Source organism: Paralichthys olivaceus, chromosome 5, assembly GCF_024713975.1.
Source record: "Paralichthys olivaceus isolate ysfri-2021 chromosome 5, ASM2471397v2, whole genome shotgun sequence".
NCBI classification, from domain to species: Eukaryota; Metazoa; Chordata; class Actinopteri; order Pleuronectiformes; family Paralichthyidae; genus Paralichthys; species Paralichthys olivaceus.
Genome location: NC_091097.1, coordinates 17,831,943 through 17,856,424, shown reverse-complemented (window position 1 = coordinate 17,856,424; position 24,482 = coordinate 17,831,943). Strand labels below are relative to the sequence as shown.

At 42.5% G+C, this 24,482-nt stretch overlaps 1 protein-coding gene across 6 annotated transcripts; it reads right to left on the bottom strand.

Moving 5' to 3' along the window:
- Positions 1 to 204: 204 nt before the first annotated feature.
- Positions 205 to 22,375, bottom strand: usp7 (ubiquitin specific peptidase 7 (herpes virus-associated)). 6 transcript variants are annotated; one of them, XM_020106533.2, is made up of 31 exons: positions 21,351 to 22,375; positions 17,523 to 17,627; positions 17,138 to 17,336; positions 16,486 to 16,624; positions 16,101 to 16,189; positions 15,862 to 15,970; positions 14,894 to 15,024; positions 14,535 to 14,589; positions 14,366 to 14,446; positions 13,987 to 14,077; positions 13,804 to 13,886; positions 13,171 to 13,280; positions 11,967 to 12,144; positions 10,858 to 11,002; positions 10,237 to 10,367; positions 9,147 to 9,281; positions 8,845 to 8,946; positions 8,177 to 8,282; positions 7,649 to 7,741; positions 7,412 to 7,479; positions 7,065 to 7,165; positions 6,793 to 6,946; positions 6,618 to 6,685; positions 5,930 to 6,032; positions 5,710 to 5,787; positions 5,502 to 5,602; positions 4,428 to 4,527; positions 3,841 to 3,960; positions 3,669 to 3,740; positions 3,428 to 3,515; positions 205 to 2,232 (listed from the first exon to the last, which is right to left on the bottom strand). In XM_020106533.2, exons 1-31 carry the CDS (start codon positions 21,442 to 21,444, stop codon positions 2,126 to 2,128), a joined length of 3,336 nt encoding a protein of 1,111 aa, XP_019962092.1. In that variant the 5' UTR covers positions 21,445 to 22,375; the 3' UTR covers positions 205 to 2,125. The 6 variants fall into 6 exon arrangements, with proteins under 6 accessions (XP_019962092.1, XP_019962091.1, XP_019962093.1 ...); XM_020106532.2 differs by having other exon boundaries at positions 5,930 to 6,038; positions 21,351 to 22,372; XM_020106534.2 differs by having other exon boundaries at positions 5,930 to 6,038; positions 11,988 to 12,144; positions 21,351 to 22,362.
- Between the last annotated feature and the right edge of the window lie 2,107 nt (positions 22,376 to 24,482).

Sequence of the window (24,482 nt, the reverse complement as noted above, 5' to 3'; positions counted from 1 at the left end):
TGTTTTTTTATAACTTGTAGTAGTCTTCTAACTTTTCATCTAGCGCCATCAGGTCAAATTACTTCGATTTTATGACTAAAAACACGAAAAACACAACTGAGCGAGCTGTAATTGGTTTTAAATCATAATTAGTAAATGCTGACAGTGAGTGTTGCACATTTTTAGCGTCGTCTCTGTGAGCATGTTTCAAGCAGCCGATAAATGTTTTTGTTTTTATAGAAAATTTTATTCAACATACATTTTCCAGCAAAAAGGCAATATACAGGAATAGTTGTCGTACACTGCTGCTACACTGAGGATTTTAAACTGGAAAAGATCAAATTAAGGTGTGATTCTGCAGGTCATCTTTGTACTGTACTTTTTAACAAGACAAAACCAATGCAGTTAGTTTTGAAAAGAAAAAATCCAAATGTAACAGAAAAAAAAAATTAATAATTCATCAATGGTACATCAGGAACGCAAATAAAGAAAGAAAAAAAAAAGAACCTACACACAAGAAATATGAACACCTGGCTCCTTCTGTACCCAACAACAAAGGTGTGTTTCTCTTAAATTTTACACGTTCATATTTTTAAATATACAATTCTTAAATGTTGTCTTTACAGAGCCAGCTATACGCTATTAGGGGAGCATTCCATCTGTGCTTTAAAAGAAACCAAAAAAAAAACCAGGAAAAATAAATCCGTAGGGCTTAAAGTGTTTCTTACAATGCTGGTTTTGTCTCTACACAATCCTCAAACCTGTGGGCTCTAAGTGTCTGCAGCTCCCTACCAAGCACAGCGCAGTTACTGCTCCCAACCACGTGGAGGCGACAGTTTCAACCAAGAGTGAAGACGGGGGGAGGGAGAAGGTGAAGCTTGCATGTGTGTGTTCAGAGGAATGACTGAGAAAGACATGAAACACTTTTGCACCACAAAAAAAAAAAGAAAGAAGAAGAAGAAGCCGAGGAGGTTGTCTGTGCGTGTGTTTTCATTTAAAGTCGCTGAACAACTCAAAACCACGACCGTGTACATTTGCCAGTCCTGAGAAACCTCTGACGTTAAGTGCCAACGTGCAAGATGAAATACAGACAAATCTCTTCTTTCGTTTTCCCCCCATTTATTTTTACAGAAATGCTGTGGATTTTTTTTTTTATGTTATTATACAAGATTTGCAGAAAGAAACAAAAGAAATTATTTTCCTTCAACCAAACTAGGTAACAAAGATAGTGTGTGTGTGTGTGTGTGTAAACTTAGAAATACTTGTTTCTGTAGCACTAAAAAGATGGGAGCAGGAAATAAAAAGAACCACATCAGGGCGACTAGTGAACCTCAGGATGGACGTCAGATCGCAGCAGGTTTTTTTTTGTTTTTTTTTTTGCAAAAGATTCCTCCGCATGAACGTCGGACCTCTCCCTCTTTTATTTTATTGATTTTTTTTACTGTCAGTTAGTCCTCACAAACGTCCTTTTATCAAACTCTACACACAGCAGCGTGATGCCTCTTCAAACAAGTCTTTATTTAAAAACAACCCCAAAAAAATCTGATGTGAGTGAAGCTGGGAGAAGGAAAAGAAAGAAAAAAAAACATTTGAGTCTAGAAGTTCTTTCGTATGAGTGTGTATATTATTTATATCATATCACACACAAACAATGTTCCACTTCCTCTCTCCTCTCCGCTTATTTCATATTAAAATCTCGATTTCCCCTACTTCCAGACAGGCAACAAAAAACAGGCAGTCAACAGGTGGAGAAGCCAGAAGAGAAACAACCAAACAGTCTGTAACGTAGAGGGAGATGATTTAAAAAAAAAAAAAAAAAAAAAAAAAAAACTAAAACAAACAGTCGGGAGGTGGTTGGTGCAGTTTATTTTGTGGTTGAAGATTTAATCCGTCAGTTGCAGCATGAGCCGAATCGCTGAAGACATAGTGCCGGTGTAGAGCTGTAGGTGTCCAGGCAGGGTGTTAAAAGTGATAAACACACACGAGCACGCACGCACGCGCACGCACACACACACACACACACACACGCCCAAAGTCTCTCGCACACGGTTGGTTACAGTCTGTGGTTATGGTGTGTTAAAGACGGTAGGGAAGAAGGCGGAGCAGGAGGAGGATGAGGAGGACAAAGAGGAAGGGGCGGGCTGCTTTAGTTGTGGATCTTGATTGCTTTCTCCAGGTAGGTGTAGCGACCTCTCTTTGGAGCTTTGTTGAAATGGTCCAACCCGAGCCAGGGGCGCGGGTGGGACATGTTACCTGTGAGGAAGGAGACGCGGCGGAGAAACGGTTACACAACGAGCTTCACGTTGACAAAGTGCGACAACAGAGACCGTCACTGCACAAGCGAGGACACAGGGACAGTTGGAGCGGCGGCAGTAGTCGTCAGGACAATCTGGAATAATATTTGGGATTTATAGATAAATGCATATATAGACAGTTATAGATAAAACTAAGCTTTCTAGTAACGGTAGCGGTTAACGACTTCAGTCCTCAGAAGGGGCCTTCGTTGGAGTCGGGCTTGCACATAAGAGGCAGAGGTAGAAACACAAAGCACCATTGTCTGGCGAGTTGCTGACGAGGTGAGTAATCAAGTAATCACCGATCCTGGTAGATCACTTTGTACAGTTTTACAATGTTTACCACGTAAGCACGGCGACAAAAGGTAAAACTGTTTCTGCTCCGACAACCTTCTTGTCTTACGGCATCATAAACCACCGGGCAGCGTTTCTATTTTCTTCAAACTCTCTTTTCATCTCCTCTGCCATATTTCAACGTCTCACCAGAACCTCAATGAACACTGACTCAGCTCCACGCGTTTTAACTGAGTTGCGGCAAAAGGTGAATTAAATCGAACTTTTTCTTTGGCTCGACGACCTGGAGCCTTCTGCTCTGCCAACACAGTGGACGTGTGTGACTCTGGACTCACAAGCACAGATTCATGTTCAGGACACACACAACATAGCTGGCTCTCGCGCTGACGTGCCAAGCTAGCTGTAAATGCAATGCTGAAGAGAAGCAGACTGGTTTAATAAAATCCACGAGCAGAGGAACACGGACCGGTTCAGCAGCAGCCTCTGCCTCCTCCTTCACAATAACACGCTTGAGTGTTTGGTTAAACACCATTATTGGCTGGTGCCTCCGCCGCTGCATGAAAAGATGCTGAATGTTTACTGGACGCAGTGCGAACAATGCGACCACAATGCAGTGTTAGCGATGCACGACGTCAGCCCATTCAAAGTAAACGAGCAGCTTATCAGTTGACGCCTCAGACGCACACGTGTGTGTCCTGCATCAATGAGTGATTGTCCAGGACAGTCTCGGCTGAAGCGTTTCTACACGTATATTATAACCTGTTGCATTTTCATTAAGTTACTGCCGTCAGTGCAGTGACAGTCAAAACAGCAGTGGGGGTGTTGCCGGCCTCCCACAGAGCAGCAGATGCAGTAAATACCTGGCTGTTCAAAGTCCTTCAGGTTGACCTCGTACTCGTCTTCAGTGATGTACTGATGCCGCCCCATCATCACAATCGCAAACTTGAACTGAGACAAAACACAAAGACAAAGTTACAAAGTGTTCATTTTCATTTCAGTTGAATAAAACAGTGATCAGGAGCGTTTCAGTGAAGCAGGCCGGCAAACAAAACACTAAATATTCACCAGAAAACCAGTGCAATGCATTTAAATGAGCTTCACCTTCTCAAATTCTTTCTCCTGGATGTCCAGCATGGTCTGGATCCTCCGCATCACCTCCCGAAATGACTCACCCTGTGGGGTGAGGCAAACAAACAGTGTGAGTTTGGGGAACAGGTAAGCAACACATTAGGTCAAGTAGGTAAGGAACTCTTTTTCACACATGTAAACACACCTGTCTGATCTTGAGCAAGAAGGGGATCCCAAAGGTCCCGAAGACCTCTTTGTGGAAGTGAGCGACCGGGATTAACATTTCACTGTCCTTGTCCAAGTCCACCTGGTCCAAAGGAATCTCCTGAGCGAGGAAAGGAAACAGGACACGTGAGAGAGGAGGGTCAAGAGAACCTCACAACAGGTTACACAGTGTGTTCAGCTCAACAACTCAACCAAACTGTGTTTCTGCTGACCTCCAGTGGCCGACGTTTTCACTGTGCTGCAGTGATGCAGAATTGCACTCGGGGTGTGGTCGGTACAATTCCGCATCACTGTCAGGTGCGGTTAAAGGTGCAACAAAGTTCAGCCAGAGGTGGTCATCGCTTCAGCTCAGTAAATCTTTAATATGTGAACAATGTCCTTTTGAAGTGGCTGAACATCGGCTGCAAACTGGCTGCTTGTGTAAATAAAGTTATAAAAAGCACATCAGTGTCAGGCTGAAGGCTTGAGAAGTGCTGGAGCGACTAAAGGAGGAAAAAATGACTAAAAATAAAACTTAAAGAGGAGAGTGAGACAGACAGACAGGAAACGCCTCACATACACACTCACCTCTATTCTGAAGGTGCGGCTGGCAGCCGGAGATAAACATTCTAGCAGCTCGTCCTCCTGGTGAACCCCGATGATTTTATAGCTTACTATCTCTAACAGCCTGAGGGAGGGGGCACAGAGACACAGGAAGGATTAAGACGCTACAGCAGATTTACAAAGACTGAGCATCAAAGTCACATTAAAACACAGGATAACATATAAATTAGTGAAGCGCAAACTCTCAGTGTTGCTAAAGATAGCAGCTGTATAAAGATGATGCGATACATTTCTGAGGGAGGTGTTGTCAGAGTGCGTTGTAGGTGCACAGTGAATTCTTAAAATCACAAATCATCATGGTCTGAATGTCCTGGAACATATTTTACAACGCTCACAACAGTTTGCAGTTCAAACTAAACCTTGTTTCAGGGAGGCTGTTAAAAAACATGGAGTGACTCGTGGCTCACTTATGGTCAATGTTAGATAGAGAAACGGACAGAGCCTTCTGAACAAGCTCAGCGTTCAGTTGTTGTGCACATCTGCAGAACTTGGGGTGTTGGTGAGTTGGACCACTGTCGTTTACAACGCAGCTACTTTTGCCTCTTTCATAAGAGGTGTTTATGACAACCTCCGCCACCGTCATCGCCGCCACTGCCCTCTAGTGAACGCATGGCTTTATAACCATGACAGGCCTTACTGCTTTAGACAATCTGCCTGCAACCTGAAACTTTGTATTCAGTCATACACACAAATATACTGTATGTGCTGAAGTACAATCAGAAATGTCTAGGACTGTTTTCTACTTTTAACTCACTTTCATAACATGCACCATTGCTATGCTAGTTTACATGAGGCAGGATGATTTGAAGCAGAGTTCAACACTGGTCGGTGAGTGAAAAGGTCTGATTGCAAACAGTGACAACGACTTTTCATTCATAGAAACTGTAGATCAGAAAGGAGTGGATGACAGAGTCGAGATCCACGCCTAAAGGCGACAGCCGGTGAAGGTCATTGTGAGGCTCAACCCTTTGGCAAAGTGTTTTATTACTTCAGTGCCCTTTGCTGCCATATTAAAGTCACGCACTTTGAAACACATACCTGAGCTTCTCCGAGCCTTTTTCAGAGAGCTCCACTGCCTTTTTACATTCTTCCAAAAGGTCCCGCACACAGCCATGCTTGTCAGGGTAGAGGGTGATCTCCTGCAGGAACAACAGTCACATTTCAACTCTTTGCTGGAATCACACAAAACATTTCACTCAGAGATAATGCATCATGTTGCTGTTGAAAGTGTGCGTCTGTGCGTTACCTCCTCTCTGAACTGGGTGTTGAGCCATATGGATTTAAAACTCCTCCTGTTCTCAAAGTCTGTGATCTTCATCTTTAACTGTGGACAAACAAGAGACAACGTTACGATTAATCTGTATAAATGCATAAACTTTATTATTTAGATAAAACACAAGAGAAAGTATTTACACAGCACAAAAGACAAAAAACCCAGAATGCCGAGTGTTGGTAAACATTGTTACCTGCTGGTAGTAGAGTTTCTTGGGCTGTCGAGGTTTGAAGAATTGCAGCAGGTCCCGCAGCGTTCCCTCATAGTTGTGTCTGAGAGGATTCCCTGGACCGTCCCTGTACCTGGCCACCACACCACCAGGCAGGGGGGGAGGATGAAGAAGGGGAGGAAGGAAGGATGATGGGAAAAGGGAATGGGTGGAAAGAAAGAAGGAGGAAAAAAAGGAAGAGGACAAAAAGTGGACAGAGGTAAAGGGAGGTAAACGAGAGGCAAGGACGAGGATATACAGAGAGGTGCAAAGGGAGAGGAGGAGAGAAGAGGGAGACAGGTGGAGAGGAAGGAGCCGGAGTGGGAGGAGTAAAGGAAAACAACAAAGACAGGTGGGGGGGACAGGTTACGCAACATTTCTACTGACAACTGCAAGTTATCAAATTAAGAGCAAACAATTCAGCAAAGACTCATCTGCTGTATTATATTGCAAACTACTTTTTAATTTCTACTGACTTGACGTCAGCAGAATAACTGAAGAGTCGTTCAGAGGTTGAGATGACAAAAATAAAAAGATTTGCTTTCTGACATTTGAGTAAATATTTGACAAGAAGTGATTTTACATCTGTGAAAAATCTATATCATCACACATAATTATCATCTGTGTGTGTGTGTGTGTGTGTGTGTGTGTGTGGATGAGCGAAGCCTCCTACCCCTGTGACTTGAAGAACTGCAGCAGCATAGGATCTGTGTTCAACCTCTGTGCTACCGTCTTGGCCACCTGACAGACAGACAACACAAACGTTACAAATGCAGGGATCACCAGGGGCCTGTCAGATTTCTTCCTCTTCAGTTAGCCCTCGTGGAAAGTACTGGGATGGACCATACCTGAAAATAGTTCATGCGGTTAGACAGTGTGACCACGAAGCCAGGGTCGTTGTGGATGGTCTTGTCACAGAAAATGACGTCCACCCGATGGTACAGATCCCGGAAATAGTCCTTGGCTGTAGGCAGCTCGCTGCTGTCGTTCTCGGGGTCGTCCCTGTGTGATTGGAGGAAGGTGGGAACGTCGGTGAATTGAGATACAGAGTTTTGACAACAAGCTGAGTATACGCAGCTTCTTTTAAAAGTGGGTAAATCTGCCAAAAAACTAGTCTTACTTCTGGAAGACAATGATGTCCCCATCCATGAGCTCGTCCAGGGCCTTGTCCAGAGAGACATCATAGTCCTGTATCCGCTCCGTTAGATTGGGCTTTACTTCCTGTAAGAAAAAAGGAAGCATGGGAAATGTGGTCAATGATGTAGTGAAGAAATATGGAGAAAAAAACAAGGTGCAATGTAAAAATGCAGAGCTACAAAACAGGAAAGTGTGCAAAGAGGAGGAGTTGCTGGATATGACTGTGGAAGTGTGTGCACTAGAGTGTGTTGGATAGAGGAGCCTGGGAATGTGAAGACTGAAGGAGCGAGTGAGAAAAAGACAGGACTGTGTGGAACATAAATAGATCACCTCATAGAGGATAAGGCTTGTTTCCTGCTGAAAACCTGCTCTCTCACACATGACTGGCAGTAGGTCTCCTGGTTACACAGAAGAAAGAGCAGCAGAAACATGGTTCAATCTTTTAGTTCAACACATTTTTGCGGCCATCAGAGGACTCATAATGTTTCTACTACTTAAAGTCAATCATGTGTTATCTAGAGACAAAGTGTTCCGCTTAAATTAGACTAGGACGTTACAGCCACTTACTTATTTTGCAGGATATAGGTGTGTAGATATGTCCACAATAATTTAAGCTTCTGGTTTTGGGGTCATACATCTTCAAGAACAACATGACATCATCTAAAAACAAGGAGAAAATGTCACTTAAGATACAAACAGGTGGACTATAGAAGTGACAGGTGAAGAAAGAACATTCAGAAATAAAACTGTTACAGCATGGACGGCATCAACATCAACATAAAGAAGTTATTAACATTGCACAAAACCTAAAGCTACATCAGTTGTATTAGATTCTTAGTGTCTCCCCATGTGAATAATTACTGTAACCTGTGAAGCAGCATTTCAAGCATTTCAGGCTTCAATGAGTCTGTGCAGCACAAACTGAAGTTTCAGGAATGATTCATTGGTTATTTTGTCCCGTCATTGGCTTTAACTTGACATAAAGGTTTTTACACACTGAACAACTCAGTGAACTCTCAACATCACAAGATATTAACAAAGGAAAGTAACAGAATAAGACACTGAGGAGGCTGACGGTTGATATGTTGAACTTACGGTCTTTATCAAACTTGGGTAACGTGGCCCCGCTGGCTGCCATCTCTGGATCCACTGTCTCTAGAAATATTGTCCAGGGGTTCTCGTTGTCGCTCAAGTCGATCATCTAAAATACAGACATGGCAATTATTAAAAACTCTAATTTTCTAATGTCAGTAACTAATCTGTGATTAACCTTTTATATTAGACTATGCATTCACTAACGGCAATGCACACAAACACTAAAGACTGAAAAAACATTATGATGTTGACCTTTGGGAAATAAAATGTCATCGTATTTTTCTATTGAAAACTATGAGAAGTTATGGTCAAAGTGTGTTTTATGAGGTCACAGTGACTTTGACCATAGAAAACTTAATTTAAATGTTTTAAAGTGAACATATCTAAAAGATGTGATGAAATTCTGTCCAGACTTGAGTTCTAATTTAGTGCATTGACTAGAATGAGACAGATGGACAATCAGATGCGGAGGCTGTGTCTCGCACAGACAAACAAAAGGTGCAAAAACAGATGAAAAACAAACAAAAGCAGATTCTGAGTCTACCAATACACACGCATCATTTTAACATCTATTTGACTGGGCTCAGGGTAAGACAACAGACAAACTGCTCACAGAAAAATCTGCACTTTAATATAAAAACAAACCAGTCTTGGGGACAGACACTTACCGACTTGTTGCAGTCGGCCTCGTAGTCGAGCATGGCAGGTCGCTTGGTTCCATTGCTCCGGGCCTGCATGGGCCACAGTCTCATCTGGTCCTGTGGGAAACCCTGCAGCACATCAACGTGTGAGATTCTATCCAACAGTTTTAACTCTAATGTTGATGTTGCATGAGAGCAAACATTCAGACATTTGCCTCACAGACCAGCAGCACATTATATTTAATGAGATAGCTGAAGAGTGATGAATACAAGAGCACAGAGTGGGTTTGGGGGTTCAGTAACATCTCATTACTGCTCGAGTCCCTCACCATTGTCTGGGAGAGGTTCTGGACGAACTCTTGCAGCGTGGAGCTCTTCAGGACCTTGAAGACTGTGTACTTCACTTTCTCCTCGTCGTACATGTCATTGCCCTGATGACCACAGAACTGGTCTTCTGTCACCATCTGCCATGAAGGGGGGGGGGAGAACAGGAAAAACAAAGACTTAGTGACCGACAGTTATGACTGTATAAAGAATCAGAAGCTTAAAATATAAGCAAACAGCAAAGAAGCAGGTTAGTGTTTGTTCTAGAGTTGGACAACGTCTACTGAACTGTTATATGATCACATGTACGGTGAACTCCTGAAAATAATGTGTGTGAGATTAACAAGTTAAGAGCGAGTCAGACAAATTCAATCATTATTAAACATAAATTAAATATGTGATCTGACTTGTTATTGGCGAACACACAACATGAACAGACGCAGATCGGGACCAAAAAAAATATAACTAGAACAAAACTCCTAATAAATAATGAGGAATAAATATGTTTTTCTATGTTGTACGCAGAGACCGTGGAACTGCAGTGTTGTAACTGTTGCAGAGCTTGATTTTAACACTGCACACTTTTTTAAACTACAGGGACAATGTCCGTATCTTGATGCAAACTGGAAGGTTGCAATGATTGAAATGTTATCACGTATCCTCTTTCTAACATATATCCCATTACCAGAGACAAGCAATAAAAGAAATTTGCGCCATCTGATATTATAAAAGGCCAAATTATCTTCAAACAGGCTAAAACTCAGCCCAACAATCTAAACACTGAATTCCATAGCTCAGCTCAAGTGCCAACATTCTTTCGTCCTGCTGACAGGCCGCTCTCGATGTGTGTGCCAGTATTGAAGTATGTCACAACGACGACCACAGCTCTACTAGTGATGCCTCAATTAAATTTACCAATCTGAAGATTAGTTTTCCTTTAAAAATCAAATCATATTCAAGTCAAGATTTGTATGTCATACTCTGCTGCTCATATAAATAATGTGTAAAGCTTTAGTGAAACAAAAATAGCCGGTTTCTAGTCAACAACGTCACATTTCTAAAATTCTAAAATTGTCCAGCCGCCTGGTTCCCTACCTGGACCTGCATGTACAGGTGGGCCTCTTGACGCTCCTTTCTCTTCTGTGCCTCTACCCTTTTCTCCTCCTGCAGACGCTCCACCAGCTGCTGGGGGATGTCCACGTCAGTCATCGGCTGGAGCACCTCACCTATGATGCAATGAGACGCGCATGTGAAAATCACAGGGTGGGACAGGGAGTGATCGCTAACATTTGTGTTTACAGCCACTACGACAGCAACTGTGGAGAAGTCGGTCATCAAATGAAAGTGGAAACAGAAATTTCAGTTTTCCACATCCCTTATTTATGCCTCATATATGTGTTGTATTGTACTTTGGGACACATAAGCTTAATATTAATTCATTTAAAGACATGAACTCTGGAAAATGTCGAGACAATTGGTCCTGTGTTAGAAGCGTCATCAATACACTGAGTTGCTTGCAGTGAATCCTCCTCCTATATTATCACTCTGACATCATCCAGAGTTTTTACTAGGAGGCTGGAAGGAAAAACTTCAAAGATTGTCCGCAGCGACTGACTTTATTATTTGTGTTTTCACAAACAGACCCTCAGAGATTATTCATGCATGTCTGAAAACAGCTTTAGAGAGAAAGGCAGGAGGAGGGAATGTGTCACTTACTGAGCTTGGACTCTCGGATGTAGACCAACATGTACGCATTGGTGCAGTGGCGCACCGAGAGGTCGTCATCGTGTCCACCATAGTTGTGTTCTATGGCTTCCTCCTTGGTGCATCGTGACACTACGTCATCGTCGAACTTGCACCACTGCAGTCAGAGAAAGAATGATAGACAAGAGGGGGCACGGAGGTTGTGAAAGGAGGAGGAGGTCAAAAATGAGAGAGGGGGAGGGCAGAGGATATGGGGCAAAAGGGAGGTTTTTCGCCAGAGGAGGAGGAGATGTGAGGAAAAGAAGAAAACCAGAGTGCACTTAAGACAACTGTTTACATGACATCATCCTGATATGCTTTCAATCCAGCCCAACACAAATAATTTCATTCACTTCCCCTCTCTCAACTTAAATGATAATATCCAGACAAACATTCCATTCTCCACCTCTTTAAAAAGGAATGATTTGCACACGGATGCTCAACCAGTCGACCTTGTTTATAGACAACTATGCAACGCACTAATAAATGTGTGCGGCAGGAGTATAGCAGGTGAGAGGGAGTGGCTGAGGGTGTGTAAATGCTTTAATGCTACACCTTCAGATTTATAGTTTTACAGTGTCCGTGAAAAGCAGACGACAGAGGGGATGAAATGTCAGCTACAAAAGCTTAACTCTTGTTGATATACGTATTTAATTTCTTAGAGGCACATTTTTTTATATTGTGCAGATCATTCAATGTTTTTAAGGTGAATCTGAGTAGACAGCTCAGCAAATACTACCTGGTTTTTAACATCTCGCTCATTTCTCTGCATCTAGTCGTTTAATGCAATGATCTCTGGGAAAAATAAATAAATAATCACAGCTCTCAGCAGTCCTGATAATAGTGTCATTTTTAGACGAGTTAACTTTAGTTGCTCCTGCTAAATGTCAGCTCTACAGCAGAGCAGTGCGGACGTCCACAGTATCGACTGAGTAAACACCGGTGGCTTACTTCACTCCATATAAAGACAATACAGGACAGTGCTTCTCAAAATTACAACTAGCTAGTTGGTATAAATCCCATCACCCCCATTAAACCCCACAGAATTTTTGGTGAAAGGTGCATAAAAAAATTGTCCTCACTATTGGTTCCTTGACACTCACTTTGCCGTCTCCTTTGGGATTAAGATAGACGACGTAGTGACCGCCATGGTTGTCCCCGCTGTGGACAAGCACTGCATGCAGGATGTAGTTGGCTGGATCCTTGGAGTCAGTCTTCTGAAGGAACTCATCAAGAGGTAACTGATCTGGAAACTCAAACCTATTGAGGAGGAAGAAGAGAGAGAAGGGGATGCAGAGAGGATGGATAGAAGAATGATGGAGATGGGATGTGAGGCATGATTGAGGTGAAGAGTGATAGAATGGAGAGAGAGAAGATTGGAAATGAAAGAATGACCGGGAGGAGAAAATGGGAGAGAGGTAAACGGGGAATAAATATAGATAAAAAGAATTGATGGGCAGAATAAAAAGAGGATTGGAAAGAGAAGGGACAACTGTTAACACAATGCAACAAATCTATGTAAGAGAGGAAGTATGATTGTAGGCTGTGGCTGTGTCATACGGATGGATCAAGGCTTGAGGGAGATGCCAGAGGAAAATGATCTATTCTAGATGACTGGCTCAAAGTGTCATTATCCCGGTGGATTGTTAAAACACCATTAGCTTCCACAATGCATTACACTTCCCACAGGAAACACTAAGTGACTCACTCTGTCAGTGTCTTGGTGCAGAAGGTCAGTGCACTCTGTTCAGAGATCGAACACTCAACTACCATTTCTGAAAATACACTGCTCCTTTAACCCTCTGTTAATACGGACCAGACCTTCTCTAAATGATGTCACCAGCAGCAGCACGCACTTTGTGAGTGTTAATGGGGACTGGTCTACTTTAATCATGGGAATGGTATGTTGTCGAGAAGGAATTAAATAATTTTACAAACATCACAAAGTCAAGGTGATGTTGACCTTAAACATATTGTGAATAAAATGTCTTTACTTCATTTTAACCCTTCGTCATTTATCTGAAATTTTGGCATAATGAGCAAATCATTTCTTGATGTATAGCCAACAACATTTCTATGAGGTCACAGCGATCTTAAACTTTGATCACCAAATTTAATCACTCCATCTTCCCTTGAGGTGTTTCTAAGATTGTTTTATAAGAAAGAGACAGACAAACAGACATCCCAAAAACGTAACATCTCGTTCCACAGCCATCACCTGCACTGAGGCATAATGAAAAGAATGAACATGCAGTGACACGGTGAACACAAGGCCTGATACGGTACCTGTCATTGATCTTGATGTTTTGGTCAGTCTGTGGGTCGTACATGAACCTCATCAGCTGCAGATGAAGGATTGGAGGGAAAGTGAGGAACTTCACTCCCTTTTCTGCTTCCTGCAGAGCAAAAACAAACATGTCAGGTATCTGATCCAGACAGCTCATTTATATTCATTCTTGAACCACAAGGTCAGCTTTAATCAACTTTATCAGTCTTAGATGCACTTGTTGAGACTTTAACTCCACTCTATCCATGTCTGTTATTATTGCAATGACATGTCCTCTATCTTAACACTGTAGCATTGCTTAGGATCTGACTTCAGATCATATATCTAGTTCTCTTGGAGATAAAAACTGGAACAGAGACACTAAATAAAATGAAGATATAGATCATTTCCAGCATTTCTGGCATAATTATGTGGATGTACCAAATCCATTCATGAGCAAGTACTGTCTCAAATTCATATTGGACATTGTCAACAGGGCCCTGCTTTACTGCTGAATGACAGATCAGACAATAAATATTGGCTTTTACATATTTTACTTTCTAATTTAAATACCACAAAATAAAATACACAAGAACAAAGTAAAAAGGAACAAACAACATAAATAACTGGATCCAGTCAGTGTGAAGCCTCACCTGCAGGCCATGCTCTCCTGCGTCGTATTTGTTGTCTCCGTCTAACTGTTCGGTCGCAACATAATCTTTGAATGACTCAAAGACTGGAACAAAGCAGAGAGCATGGATGAGACTCAGGAAACAACCAGGATGCTAATAATGGCCAAGTGCCAATTTTTGTCAACTGTCAATGTTGCTACTCACTGTTCTTCTTTCCTTTTATGCTAAGTTGGATGTCATAGTAGTCCTCTATCCGCTCTGACCGGTAGTCCACATGTTTACACTGGATATATGACTGCAGAGCGAGATCAAACACAGGGATCAGACAATGACTCAGCTAGTGAATAACAAAACAGGATTTCTAAGAGGACCAACTCTTGATTCATCCTTTTCTTAGGAGGTTACATCAACAACTGACCTTGTTCCAGGCAACATCCAGTTTCAGAACAGACCACTTAATTTCATGTGTGTGCAAGGCCTCTAACTTCAATAACTACATCTGTCTTTTTGAGCAGTAGCTTGATGACAGTTTTCATAACAAAAGTGAAAGCATGGAGAGGGCGAGGGGGTAGAGGAGACATACCACCATCTTTCCTCTGAAGAGCTTGGGGATGGTTCCCTCAACACAAGTGCCTTTCATTTTATTCTCCACATTGTCCAGGAGCTGGAAGGGACACATGCATATACTGTAGTACGTCAGGTATTCAGCATATACATGTACACATTCTCTAAGACATTGTTAAAGGACTCACCACTCTGCACAGCTCCTGTACATCATGTTGCATGAAGCTATCTAGTGTTTCCCATCTAATATAAAAAAGAAAGCAGTTAGATATAACAATGCAGCTGAAACTAGTTAAATACAAACAGACATGTTTTCCTTGCAGAAGATCTTTCTGTTATATTGAGGGATTCTGATTGTTGACTGACAAATCAAGTTTTATATCAAGATATTCCTGATAGAACACATTCTTTCAGCATTTGATGTTTTGAGCCTTTAAATTCTAACAAGAAAATATGGGGAAAATTACCCACACCCTCGCGCCAAAAACCCAAATTATTACATAAAACAAATGTAAGATGAGTTATTATAAAAAGACGTCTAACCTACCCAAAGGACTTGGTGAGTTTCTTGGTGCCGACAGGTTTGTCACTGTGCTGCAGCTCGTAGAAAACCCTCTGCAATGCGAGGGGGACACTCTTGGACGAGTCGTCTCCCTCTGTGGGCATCATGTACACCGCCTGCAAGGATTCACACCAGGATTTGTCCAATAGCAGTTTTAGAAGGTAATATTCATAATGAAGTTACTGACATTTAACACATTCAAATTATCTTACATTTAAAATTAAAGCCACATTCTCAGAGCTGCTTTTGGAAAAAGCTTTGAAACAACATTAAGCTGAAAGTAAATTAAAAGGCCTTGGTGATGCCAGATGATAGTGTTAGCAGGACTGCAAGAATCAGCAGCAGCTGTAGAATAAATTTAATACACTGAGTTCACGTCGAAGCAGTGCATTCAGACAGTCTTCAGACAATTTACTTCAGCATGATGATGCAACATATCCAAACGCACATTTTGCAGTGGCAGCCCTGAGTACTTTAAGTTTACTTGAGGTTGTTTGATTTGCTTTAACATTTATGCGAAAAGCACTTTCCATTAACATCAAAATAAGTTAATGACTATTTGTGAGGGGGCACACGCGCCTGTTCCCACTGCTGAAAAAAGCTAAAGGAAGCATTGCTCATGAAAAATTCTGAATAGCTTTAGAGTTCAGCTCCGGAAACAAAATGATTACAGACAGACACATTGGTCAGTATATCCTATTGTATTAATTGCCGGGGGATAAAAAGAAGGCGCCTGAATACTTTTCAAATACAATTAACATGACAACATATAGACAAAAGGTATCAACACAAACCAACAATGAATGTAAGCTTTAGCATTCACACATGCACAGACATATATCTTTATCTGATCAGCTGAAGTTAATGCATTCAACCAAACACAGAAAATACACCTCGCCCTCATTCATACAGAATCTGAACTCAGCCACACATTGATCCAAAGATAAGCATACCCGTCGTAGTTGGTTGGTGAAGAACAGTGTCTGTAGCAGGCTATTCATGTAGCAAGTCGCTCCCTGGTTCTTGAGTCCGACATATCCTGTGTGTTTCTTAGAGTCCCAGCTGTTTATAGAGAGATGATTTTAGGGTCGTAATTCATAAAACCAAAACAGAGGAAATGCAACTCGAGCCCATAGAAGAGAACCGAGTCCAGAGAAGAAAAGACCCCCGAGAAAATGGAAAAGCTACATACGCCACTCCATGTGGTGCATCTGCCTGGACGTAAACTTCAAAGGTGACTTTATCATCATCGACGAAACCCCTCTCTGGATCAGTCACATCCTGGAATGCACAATCACCAAGAACCATTCATATCAATAGGAAAAGGTATAAGCAGAAACATGCAGTTACTTATTATAAATTAATTTATGACAGAAGACAAACAAACTACATAGGTGCAAATAATATTGCGTTGTACAGAAATTAAACAGCTCTGTCAGCACAGCCCACTTTATTCAATAAATAAAAATGACATTTTTGCAGAATCTTCTCAGTGTCTTCTCTACCAACAGTCTGTGAAGCATAAGAATGTTGGTGGTTCTTTTCTGCCTTTCAGTTCTGTTTGTTTATGTACTTACACTCCAGGACATGAAGTTGGAGAAGCCCCAGTCATTCTCTTTGTGGAAGAACAGGTGACTGATCCTGCGGCTGAAAGACTTCTCATCGTCTTTGTAGTTGATGATCTTCAACATGGCCTGTGCATGGCAAGACCACGACCTGAAACACCAAGAACAGGATCCAGCATTGTGAGATAATAGTTAATAAAATGTCATGTTTCCTCATAAACAACTGCCTTTACATTTATTTAAAATGGCATATGTTCCTCATGATGTGTGCATTTTGGTGCAATCATTAAGGTAACAAATGTGGAATGTTCAGGCCACAACACAATGTTATTGAACTTCTGTGATCTGGGCTAAGTAGGCCAATTAACACAGTACACAATTTAATGATAAAAAGCAGGAACGAATGTCAGAAATTACAACTTGATTTGATTTCAACTTCCTTCATCATTGGTGCAGGCAGGTGCTTTTGCAAATTGCTTTATAAATTGAATAATGATCACCTGGGACAAGCAGTGATGTCTGCATCTAAAATCTACCACAAGGGAAGACACCAACAAGAGCCTAATAGCAACAAATAAATATATATATATATATAGAAAAGAAAGCAGCACCAAAAATCGTTTGTCTAAAGCTACATGATCCCCCACCCAACCAAGACACCTACGTTGAGTCGGACTCTGCGTTACACTGTAGGAAGAAGCCTACGCTCTTCTGGTGTGGCCGGTCTGGATAGAAGCGAGGCATCACCATTATCTTCCATGGAAGGTTCCGGACAAAGCAGGACGGGCTGAGCACCGACTCGCTGAGGCGGCTGAAACGTTCTACCACAAACCGGAAAGTCGCCTCTGACCGCCAACTAGTGTCTGTAGAAAGATGAGGTGAGAGAGGGAAAGATTATAGGGTTAATAGGGGCTAAGATTAGATGGTGAATAGAAAACAGCTTTAAATGACATGAGCTGGAGCACAGAGTCATCAGAGATCAGTGTTTTCACAACCAAATGTGGGGCTAATAACTTCACAGCCAATTAAATCAGGCTCATCCTACACACCGTCCTCCATGTCCTCCTCTGTGTTGTTGTGTCCATCTGCCATGGCCACGTTACCATTGATCACAGGGTTGGCTGGAAGTCTTGGAGGATCGTCTGTGTCCCCGGCTATAAAATGAGAGACAAAATGTTAAGATGTATGGATAGCAAGTTTCTAGCGTAGTCAGCAGTACAGAGACCTTCTACCTTTCTACAGCCACTGACTTGCTATCCGCTGTGTCAGAAACAAGGGGTCACAATGTCAACAAACGGTCTATCCCACCAAGACCAATAAAATATGGCATCAAGAGCTAAAAAGGCACAAATCTCCTACATCACTTAATGTAACGTGTAGATCCGTATTAAAAAAGTATGACTATAGAAAACAATATACAGTACTTTTGCTGTTCCAATACGATGTGAGATTGATCAATTTCTTTTAAGTCTTATTCTCCTCAGTTTCTTTGAATATATGTGTCCTCTTAATTTAAACTTAAACCATATGCTAAAAACTGCATTAACAAAGACTGGACTTCTTCATCTTTATCCCCTGCATTGTTACTGGGGAAACCCTGCTGAGGCAGCATGACAAGTCTTCTTCCCCTGCCTGTGTGTCAGAGTGAGGGCAAAAAGGGAATGTGTGAGTGTGTGTGCGTGTAACAAAGACCGTGCAACATTACAGTAGGCTGGGTAATTATGGACACAATGCAGGATTAAGCGGCAAGTCATCGCTCAAACAAAAAAACACGCGCAGAGGACAACAATTATGCAGGCTGAATAATGAGACGACTCGATGCACAGTCACGTCTATCAAAACACTCTGATGACAGAGTCCTAGGAGCTTGAAGCAGACTTCTAGGAGCGAGTGAAATCTGCCTGGCTGCTGTGAGGATGATGACAATGATGCTACAAAAACCAGACTTGAGTTGCGTCGGCATGTCTGCAAATGTGCTGCTGTATTAACCTGCCTCTTACACGGTATTTCATATGTATCTGTTCCTCATCTTCCTCTAAGCTTACAGACACAGTGGTGCCTCCAGGTAACGTTAATGATCAAGTCCTCTAGGAGACTGACCTTGTTTCCCCAAGTGGATTACACCCTGCTAATGGGACCTGTCACTCAACTCCATGACAACTTCTTTTCCCAACTACTGCGTTGGCCCAACATGAAATCTGCAAGTATGTACTAACATTCGTCACTGGCATCTGCATGAATTGCAATGTGGGAATTCATATTTGTTCAAAAAGCCCTAATGTAGGATTCACTGTAAAGACAAATACGTCAGAGTCTAGGAGGAAAAATTTAAACACATTTCAACAGACTCATGAAAATATGTTTTATTTCACAGTAATTGATCTGAATCCCTGTGGCTACATTACAACATTAACTGTTCATAAAAGCACAGACGGTTTGTCTTTCAAGCTGGAATGAAGGAGAAGTATAATAATGGCTTAAAATCTTCCAAAATCCACAGCCAAGGACTGAAACTGTGAATAAAAGTTTCAATCTGACAGATGTGTGTTTAACCAACAGCTACATGGTTGTCAAAGCACAGCTGATCCTGTTACAGTGATGGCGCTGAGAGGCTGAAATGCTGTTTGATGCATCAGACCACATTGACGTAGTTTGTGTCGACAGAAAAGTCAACAAGTACAAATATCAGGAATAGAAACCTTGGCTTGAAAAGCTTAAAGAAATTGTTCATAATAGATCTTAGTCTTGCTCTATTAGAGACATATAATGTGCAGAGGATGGTTAAATAAAATTAGAATAAGAATGCGTTTTTATAACCACTAAGAAATCTGAAAGTTTATTATATCAACTGGTTCTCACTGTCATTGTGAGGCTGCAGTGAACTGGGAGAGAACCCAAGAGGCATGAGCCTGCAAATCAAGGGTGAGGAAGTCTGCTGAGTGCACCTGCTGCTAGAGAAACAAGTACTAAAACGAATGAGCAAAAAATTGCTAATGCCATCTGGAGCTCTTTCTACCTAATGGCCACGGTGATTAAATAAGATAAGCCCAATTATGTGCTGCGGAATAACAAGCAACGACGCGTTGTGTGGACGGACACTGAAATCCCTGGGAGTGAATGACGCAGTGATGCTGAGGGCTCCCACGAGCCTCTGCCTCCCCTAAAGTTGACTTTAGAACAAACTGGAGAAAAACACACGTGTGGGGCGGATGTTCTGCGGGTTCTCTGTGTGCAGCATGAACGGGTCTGGCCCCTGACTGCGCATCGGACAAACAAAAACACAGATCATTAAAAATGGCGAGCTCCATGCCGTTAGGTTTTCCATACAATGAAGCAGCAAATCCCCGCGCTGCCTCTGTGCGGGCCTTGCTACCGCAGCGGCGACTACCGTCACTTTCCAGCACTGCCGCACGTTTCACATTACACGCTGTCAAAACGTCAACACACAAACTAGCACACAACCGAGCCATCGTGTGATTCGCGGTCATCGTGCTGGATTGCAGTAATCAGCGCTCAATCACTCAGCTCGTCCTCCCCCGCGGTCAATTTAGCAAATCGGGATTGACGCATCTGCGTTAGCATTAGCTAGGTAGCTATGTAGCTGTTAGCCACACAATCACAGTACACGGGCCGTTATTAGCTAACATTAGCCGGGATCACTAGAACCGCAGAAGGCGCAGGAATGAACGCAAAGGGCAAAACATCACCGAGGCCGAGTGCGTTGCATCGCAGTTAGAGATGAATGAAAAATGTCGACATTACGTGAAGGAGACGTTTAGGGCCCAGCATTCGTGCAGAAGCCAAATCGGACGTTGCAAAATACAAGCCACCATTTTGGAACGCTATACACACCCCCTCCGTGAGCATTAGCCGATGAGCTAACTAGCATGCTAGCCAGCAAAAGCACGCAACGAAGCGGGCCTCGGAGCTAATTCACTAGTTTACAATTAGCTGTCCCGTTAGCGATTGTTCGTTTTTACCATCTTACGGTGGGATAAAATAAACTCGGCTCTGCCTCCACCGGATCCCTTCACAGCAAATACCAGCCGGTCACATTTACCAACTTCATGTTTTAGCAGCCAAAGTAGCAGATTTGAACCCCGGGGGTTGGAGCTGGTGTGCAGGCCCACGTTTAATTTACAAGCCAAACGGACACGATGCAAACCTGCACAAACCTGAGAGATGGAGTCAAGTTAGCATGTCGAACAGTTATTAACAAACTGTATTAAAATGTTATTTATACGGAGCTTGTTACGTTATTTACTGTGTCGTTTACTTTAATGAGAAACACCGGTAACTGCCTAAATCCACCCAAAGCCTGCATTGAAGTCAAAGTAGCCAGATTAATTTACCCAGTGATGGATCCATGTTAATTGTACGACCATCAACCACGTTGTCTGCAAACATTTAGATTATCGGCAGCCCGTGGGCCTGCAGCCCGGTGGGAGCATGTGGAAGCGGCGATGATTTGGCAAACTGCATCCGATGTCTTGTTATTGAGTTAAAACCTGAGCAGTTCACTCGGAAAAAGACAGTGACCCGTCTGAATGAATGATTTCTGGGGCTGATCTGCAGCACTGTGGATAAATGTCGTCTCCTGGTTCGTTTACATGCAACGGGATAATACGGGCACAGGAATTGGAGCATAGAAATACAAGCTCCGCTCGCTAATAACGCAAAATGAGGTCAGCTCCACACAAGTATGCTGCATCGGGCGCACAATCAGCAAAACGCAAGCCGGCTATCCTGACTAGCTTCGGGCCTTCGTGTTTACTGTGTGCGACTCATCTTGCACGAATGAACAACCGTGCAGATGTAAAATTGAACATGCGAATGGGCTAAATTGTCCGTTATCTCCTCTTAGCACCATTACTCACCTTCCATCTCCATGTCCTCCGGCTCACTGAGCTGCTGCTCGCCGGCTTTCTGCTGCTGCTGTTGCTGCTGCTGCTGCGTGTGGTGATGGTTCATGTTGGCAGCTGTTGTTGTTGTTGTGGTCGCGGTGCGGTGCTCCCTGTTATCTCTGTTCCCCTCGACCTTGTCCAGGGTCGACTCGGAGGGGACCCGGGTTCTGGGCTGCTGGCGAGGCGCGGTAGGATGCGGAGGTGGGGTGGACAGGTCGAGCCTCGGCGGCCGGGCCTGCTCTGCTGCGACCTCGGCCTTGTCCGCTGTCAGCGCCGGGGAGTGAGGAGGGGAGGTCGGCGGGGGAGCGGGTAGAGAAACGCGGACGTATTTGCTCGCTATTCGCCCAATCTCGGCGCCTGTTATGGGTGCGAGTCGCTGGCTTGACGGCGGGGGTGGGATGGATGGACCGGGGCTCCGAGGAGGGAGGCCCGCGGAAAATTTGCTAAATCAATCCGTCTTTACCCCGGGAAATGTGGGGCAGAAAGACAACTCACAGCACGACCTGCACCCTGACGAACAAATACCCTGGTTGTAGCTAGCGTGCAGCTACCTGACACTAGGCAGCCACCGAGTGATAAAGGTGCAACAACAATGAAAACAAAGGCTCATTTGCAGTAGACACACACTCAACAACTTTCCTGGCGATGTCCCCAGTCCGTGTGCTCCTCCGATTGTCCCTCGTCTGGGGGAGAGCGGAGGGAGAAGCTATCCATTCAAACCAGTTTCCAATACGGAATAGCACTGATGTTAATTTGGAAGTTAGCGGAGACAGAGTTGCCGCGGCCCGACATGAACAGATATCCGCCGAAAACGATCAACGACGAGACGCGGCACCTCGTTGCATTTCCAGCTAAACGGCCCCGTGTGTCTGGTGAGGAATGTGCCCGGTCATACGACGGTGGCCTGAGCTGTGTGGCTCTCAACCCGCTTCTCCAGTGCGCCGCGATGTGCTGGGTCTGAGGTAAATCTCAAAATGGCGGTCGCGCTCTTCTCTGAAATGTCACATCCGCATGGAGATCCAAACACTGGCCCATCCCCGGCCAGGTTCACATCCATGTTGAGCGACGCGGATCCGGCGTGAGCATGCGATCCCGAGTGGAATAGTACCAACGACAATCACCCCGATGAATGAAAACCACAGGGATCACCATGGGTTCCATGGCTGGGCTGTATATTGAGATCAGTGGTTTATAACGAACGGGGGGAAAATAACAATGTCTGAACAAAAACTTATGCACTGAAATAAGTTCTTTTCATTCATAAGAGCTCATATCCTTTACTGCAGCTTACTGCAAAAAAATACTTATTTGTTACTATTGTCACTATTGCAAATCATTCTGTAATGCACATATATATAAATATATAGTATATAAATGCTTCTTATATTTCTTCTCGTCTTTACAATGTATATACTAGCTTCATTGTATTCAGATTTTTTCTTTTATATTCCTTACACTTAAGTATTGCATGTTACTTATTACTTGCTGATGTCTTTTTGGTAGACTTGTCTCCACATAAAGAATTATCTCATATAGATACTCGCTGCTGTGTATATATATATCACCCATTAAATCAAATGAAAAATGTTTTTATCCATTAACTTTGCAGCTCTGTTGGATTTAACTTCTTCAACTAAAAAAAACAACTAAAACATGAATGCGTTTTTTTTTATTCCACTGTAGTTTCTTGCAGCATTTCAATCTTCAATAGGTCAATTTCCATTCAGAAATTACGCAAACAAGTGAAAAATAATAATAAACTGAAAAAAGTATTATTTGCAATCAGTGATGAGGGGAAAAACACTTAATGATTTAATCTACATATTCCATTATACAGTCTAGTGAGCTTTGAGGTGTCTTTATAGCTTCAGCCATGGGACTATTTCTCAATCAATTGTAGCTATTAACCCCAATTAATTTATAATTATGTCTGATTCTTATTATTTTTAATTTCTGAAGTAGATATACAGTCTGTTCTGGCGATGCTCCTCAAATTCGTTCTCAAAAGTTTCCAGGGGCCTGTTACTCCCAAAACAACATTTTTGCTGAGAAGTACTGTACTACAAGGTTTAATTAAATGAAGGTAATTTGCAGAAAAGCGGCAACAAACTAGGTATTATTGCTGAAGCACATACTTATACTTGAATTGTGTGTCCACCAAATGAAGTCTGCAATCCACAACATTTGAAGTGAGGCCTGCAATTAACAATGCTGTCGATTTGTTTTTCCATTGGGACGGACAACAGACAACCAAACATGAATTATTCCCTCATCAAGACCGTGTTCCTCTGTATGTTACTGGTCCAGCATTTAGCTGATCCTCATCTGCAGTGATGAAACCAGTGATGCCTGACACTGACTCCTCTTCACATCCTGTGTCAATGGCACCATCCAGTGGATAAATCCAGTCAGATGCTCTCGCAGTAGAGTTTTTTATATTGTCTGGCTCACTCTCGTTTATTTCATTTCACTAAATGTTATTCATTAGAGGTTTTTTTATAAGCTTTTTTAAAGTTAGCACATGGACTTTCCAGCCAGTTAAAGGATGCCACCTAATATAGCCCTACTGCCTATGTTTATCTTTATTTAATTTTTTACATTTTATATCTCTAGTCTTGTATTTTAAGTTTTACTCTTGCACAGTTTTTCACTTCTTTTTATTTAAAATCTGCTGTACCATAATTATACAGGCTGAGTTAGTCTAATGCACAACTTTTGTATAGCTTCAGTTATGTTTCTATAAATCTGTATTTATATTTGGCTTCAATACTCGGTGCCTCGGTTACTTGTGTATTTCAATCACCTTATACTTAAAATATGTGTATTGTGAGTGTCTCCATTAACACATACTTCTTTACAATGACTGCTTTGTAATAGTTCTGGTGGCTAGACTTTCATCTCACTGCATTGAACTTGTTCTTTAGACAAACATTTAGACCAATATAGGGAAAATATAATAAACAGTAATTATCAACACATGCATATCATTATATTATATTATATTATATTATAAACTGTGCTCTCTCGCAAGCTTTAGTTTTAGGTCATTTTGTACAGGGGTTCTTTTGTGTCAATGCTGTGACGGACGAACCGCAGCTCCAATCA

What these genes read in the sequence shown, in the direction of transcription:
- usp7 (XM_020106532.2), bottom strand. Translation starts at nt 21,444, where the DNA reads ATGAACCATCACCACACGCAGCAGCAGCAGCAACAGCAGCAGCAGAAA. An exon ending in CCAACTTCATGTCCTGGAGT is followed by an intron (nt 16,190 to 16,485) that starts GTAAGTACATAA and finishes TGTGCATTCCAG; the next exon opens with GATGTGACTGATCCAGAGAG. An exon ending in GCCGCACCTTCAGAATAGAG is followed by an intron (nt 3,961 to 4,427) that starts GTGAGTGTGTAT and finishes TTCCTCGCTCAG; the next exon opens with GAGATTCCTTTGGACCAGGT.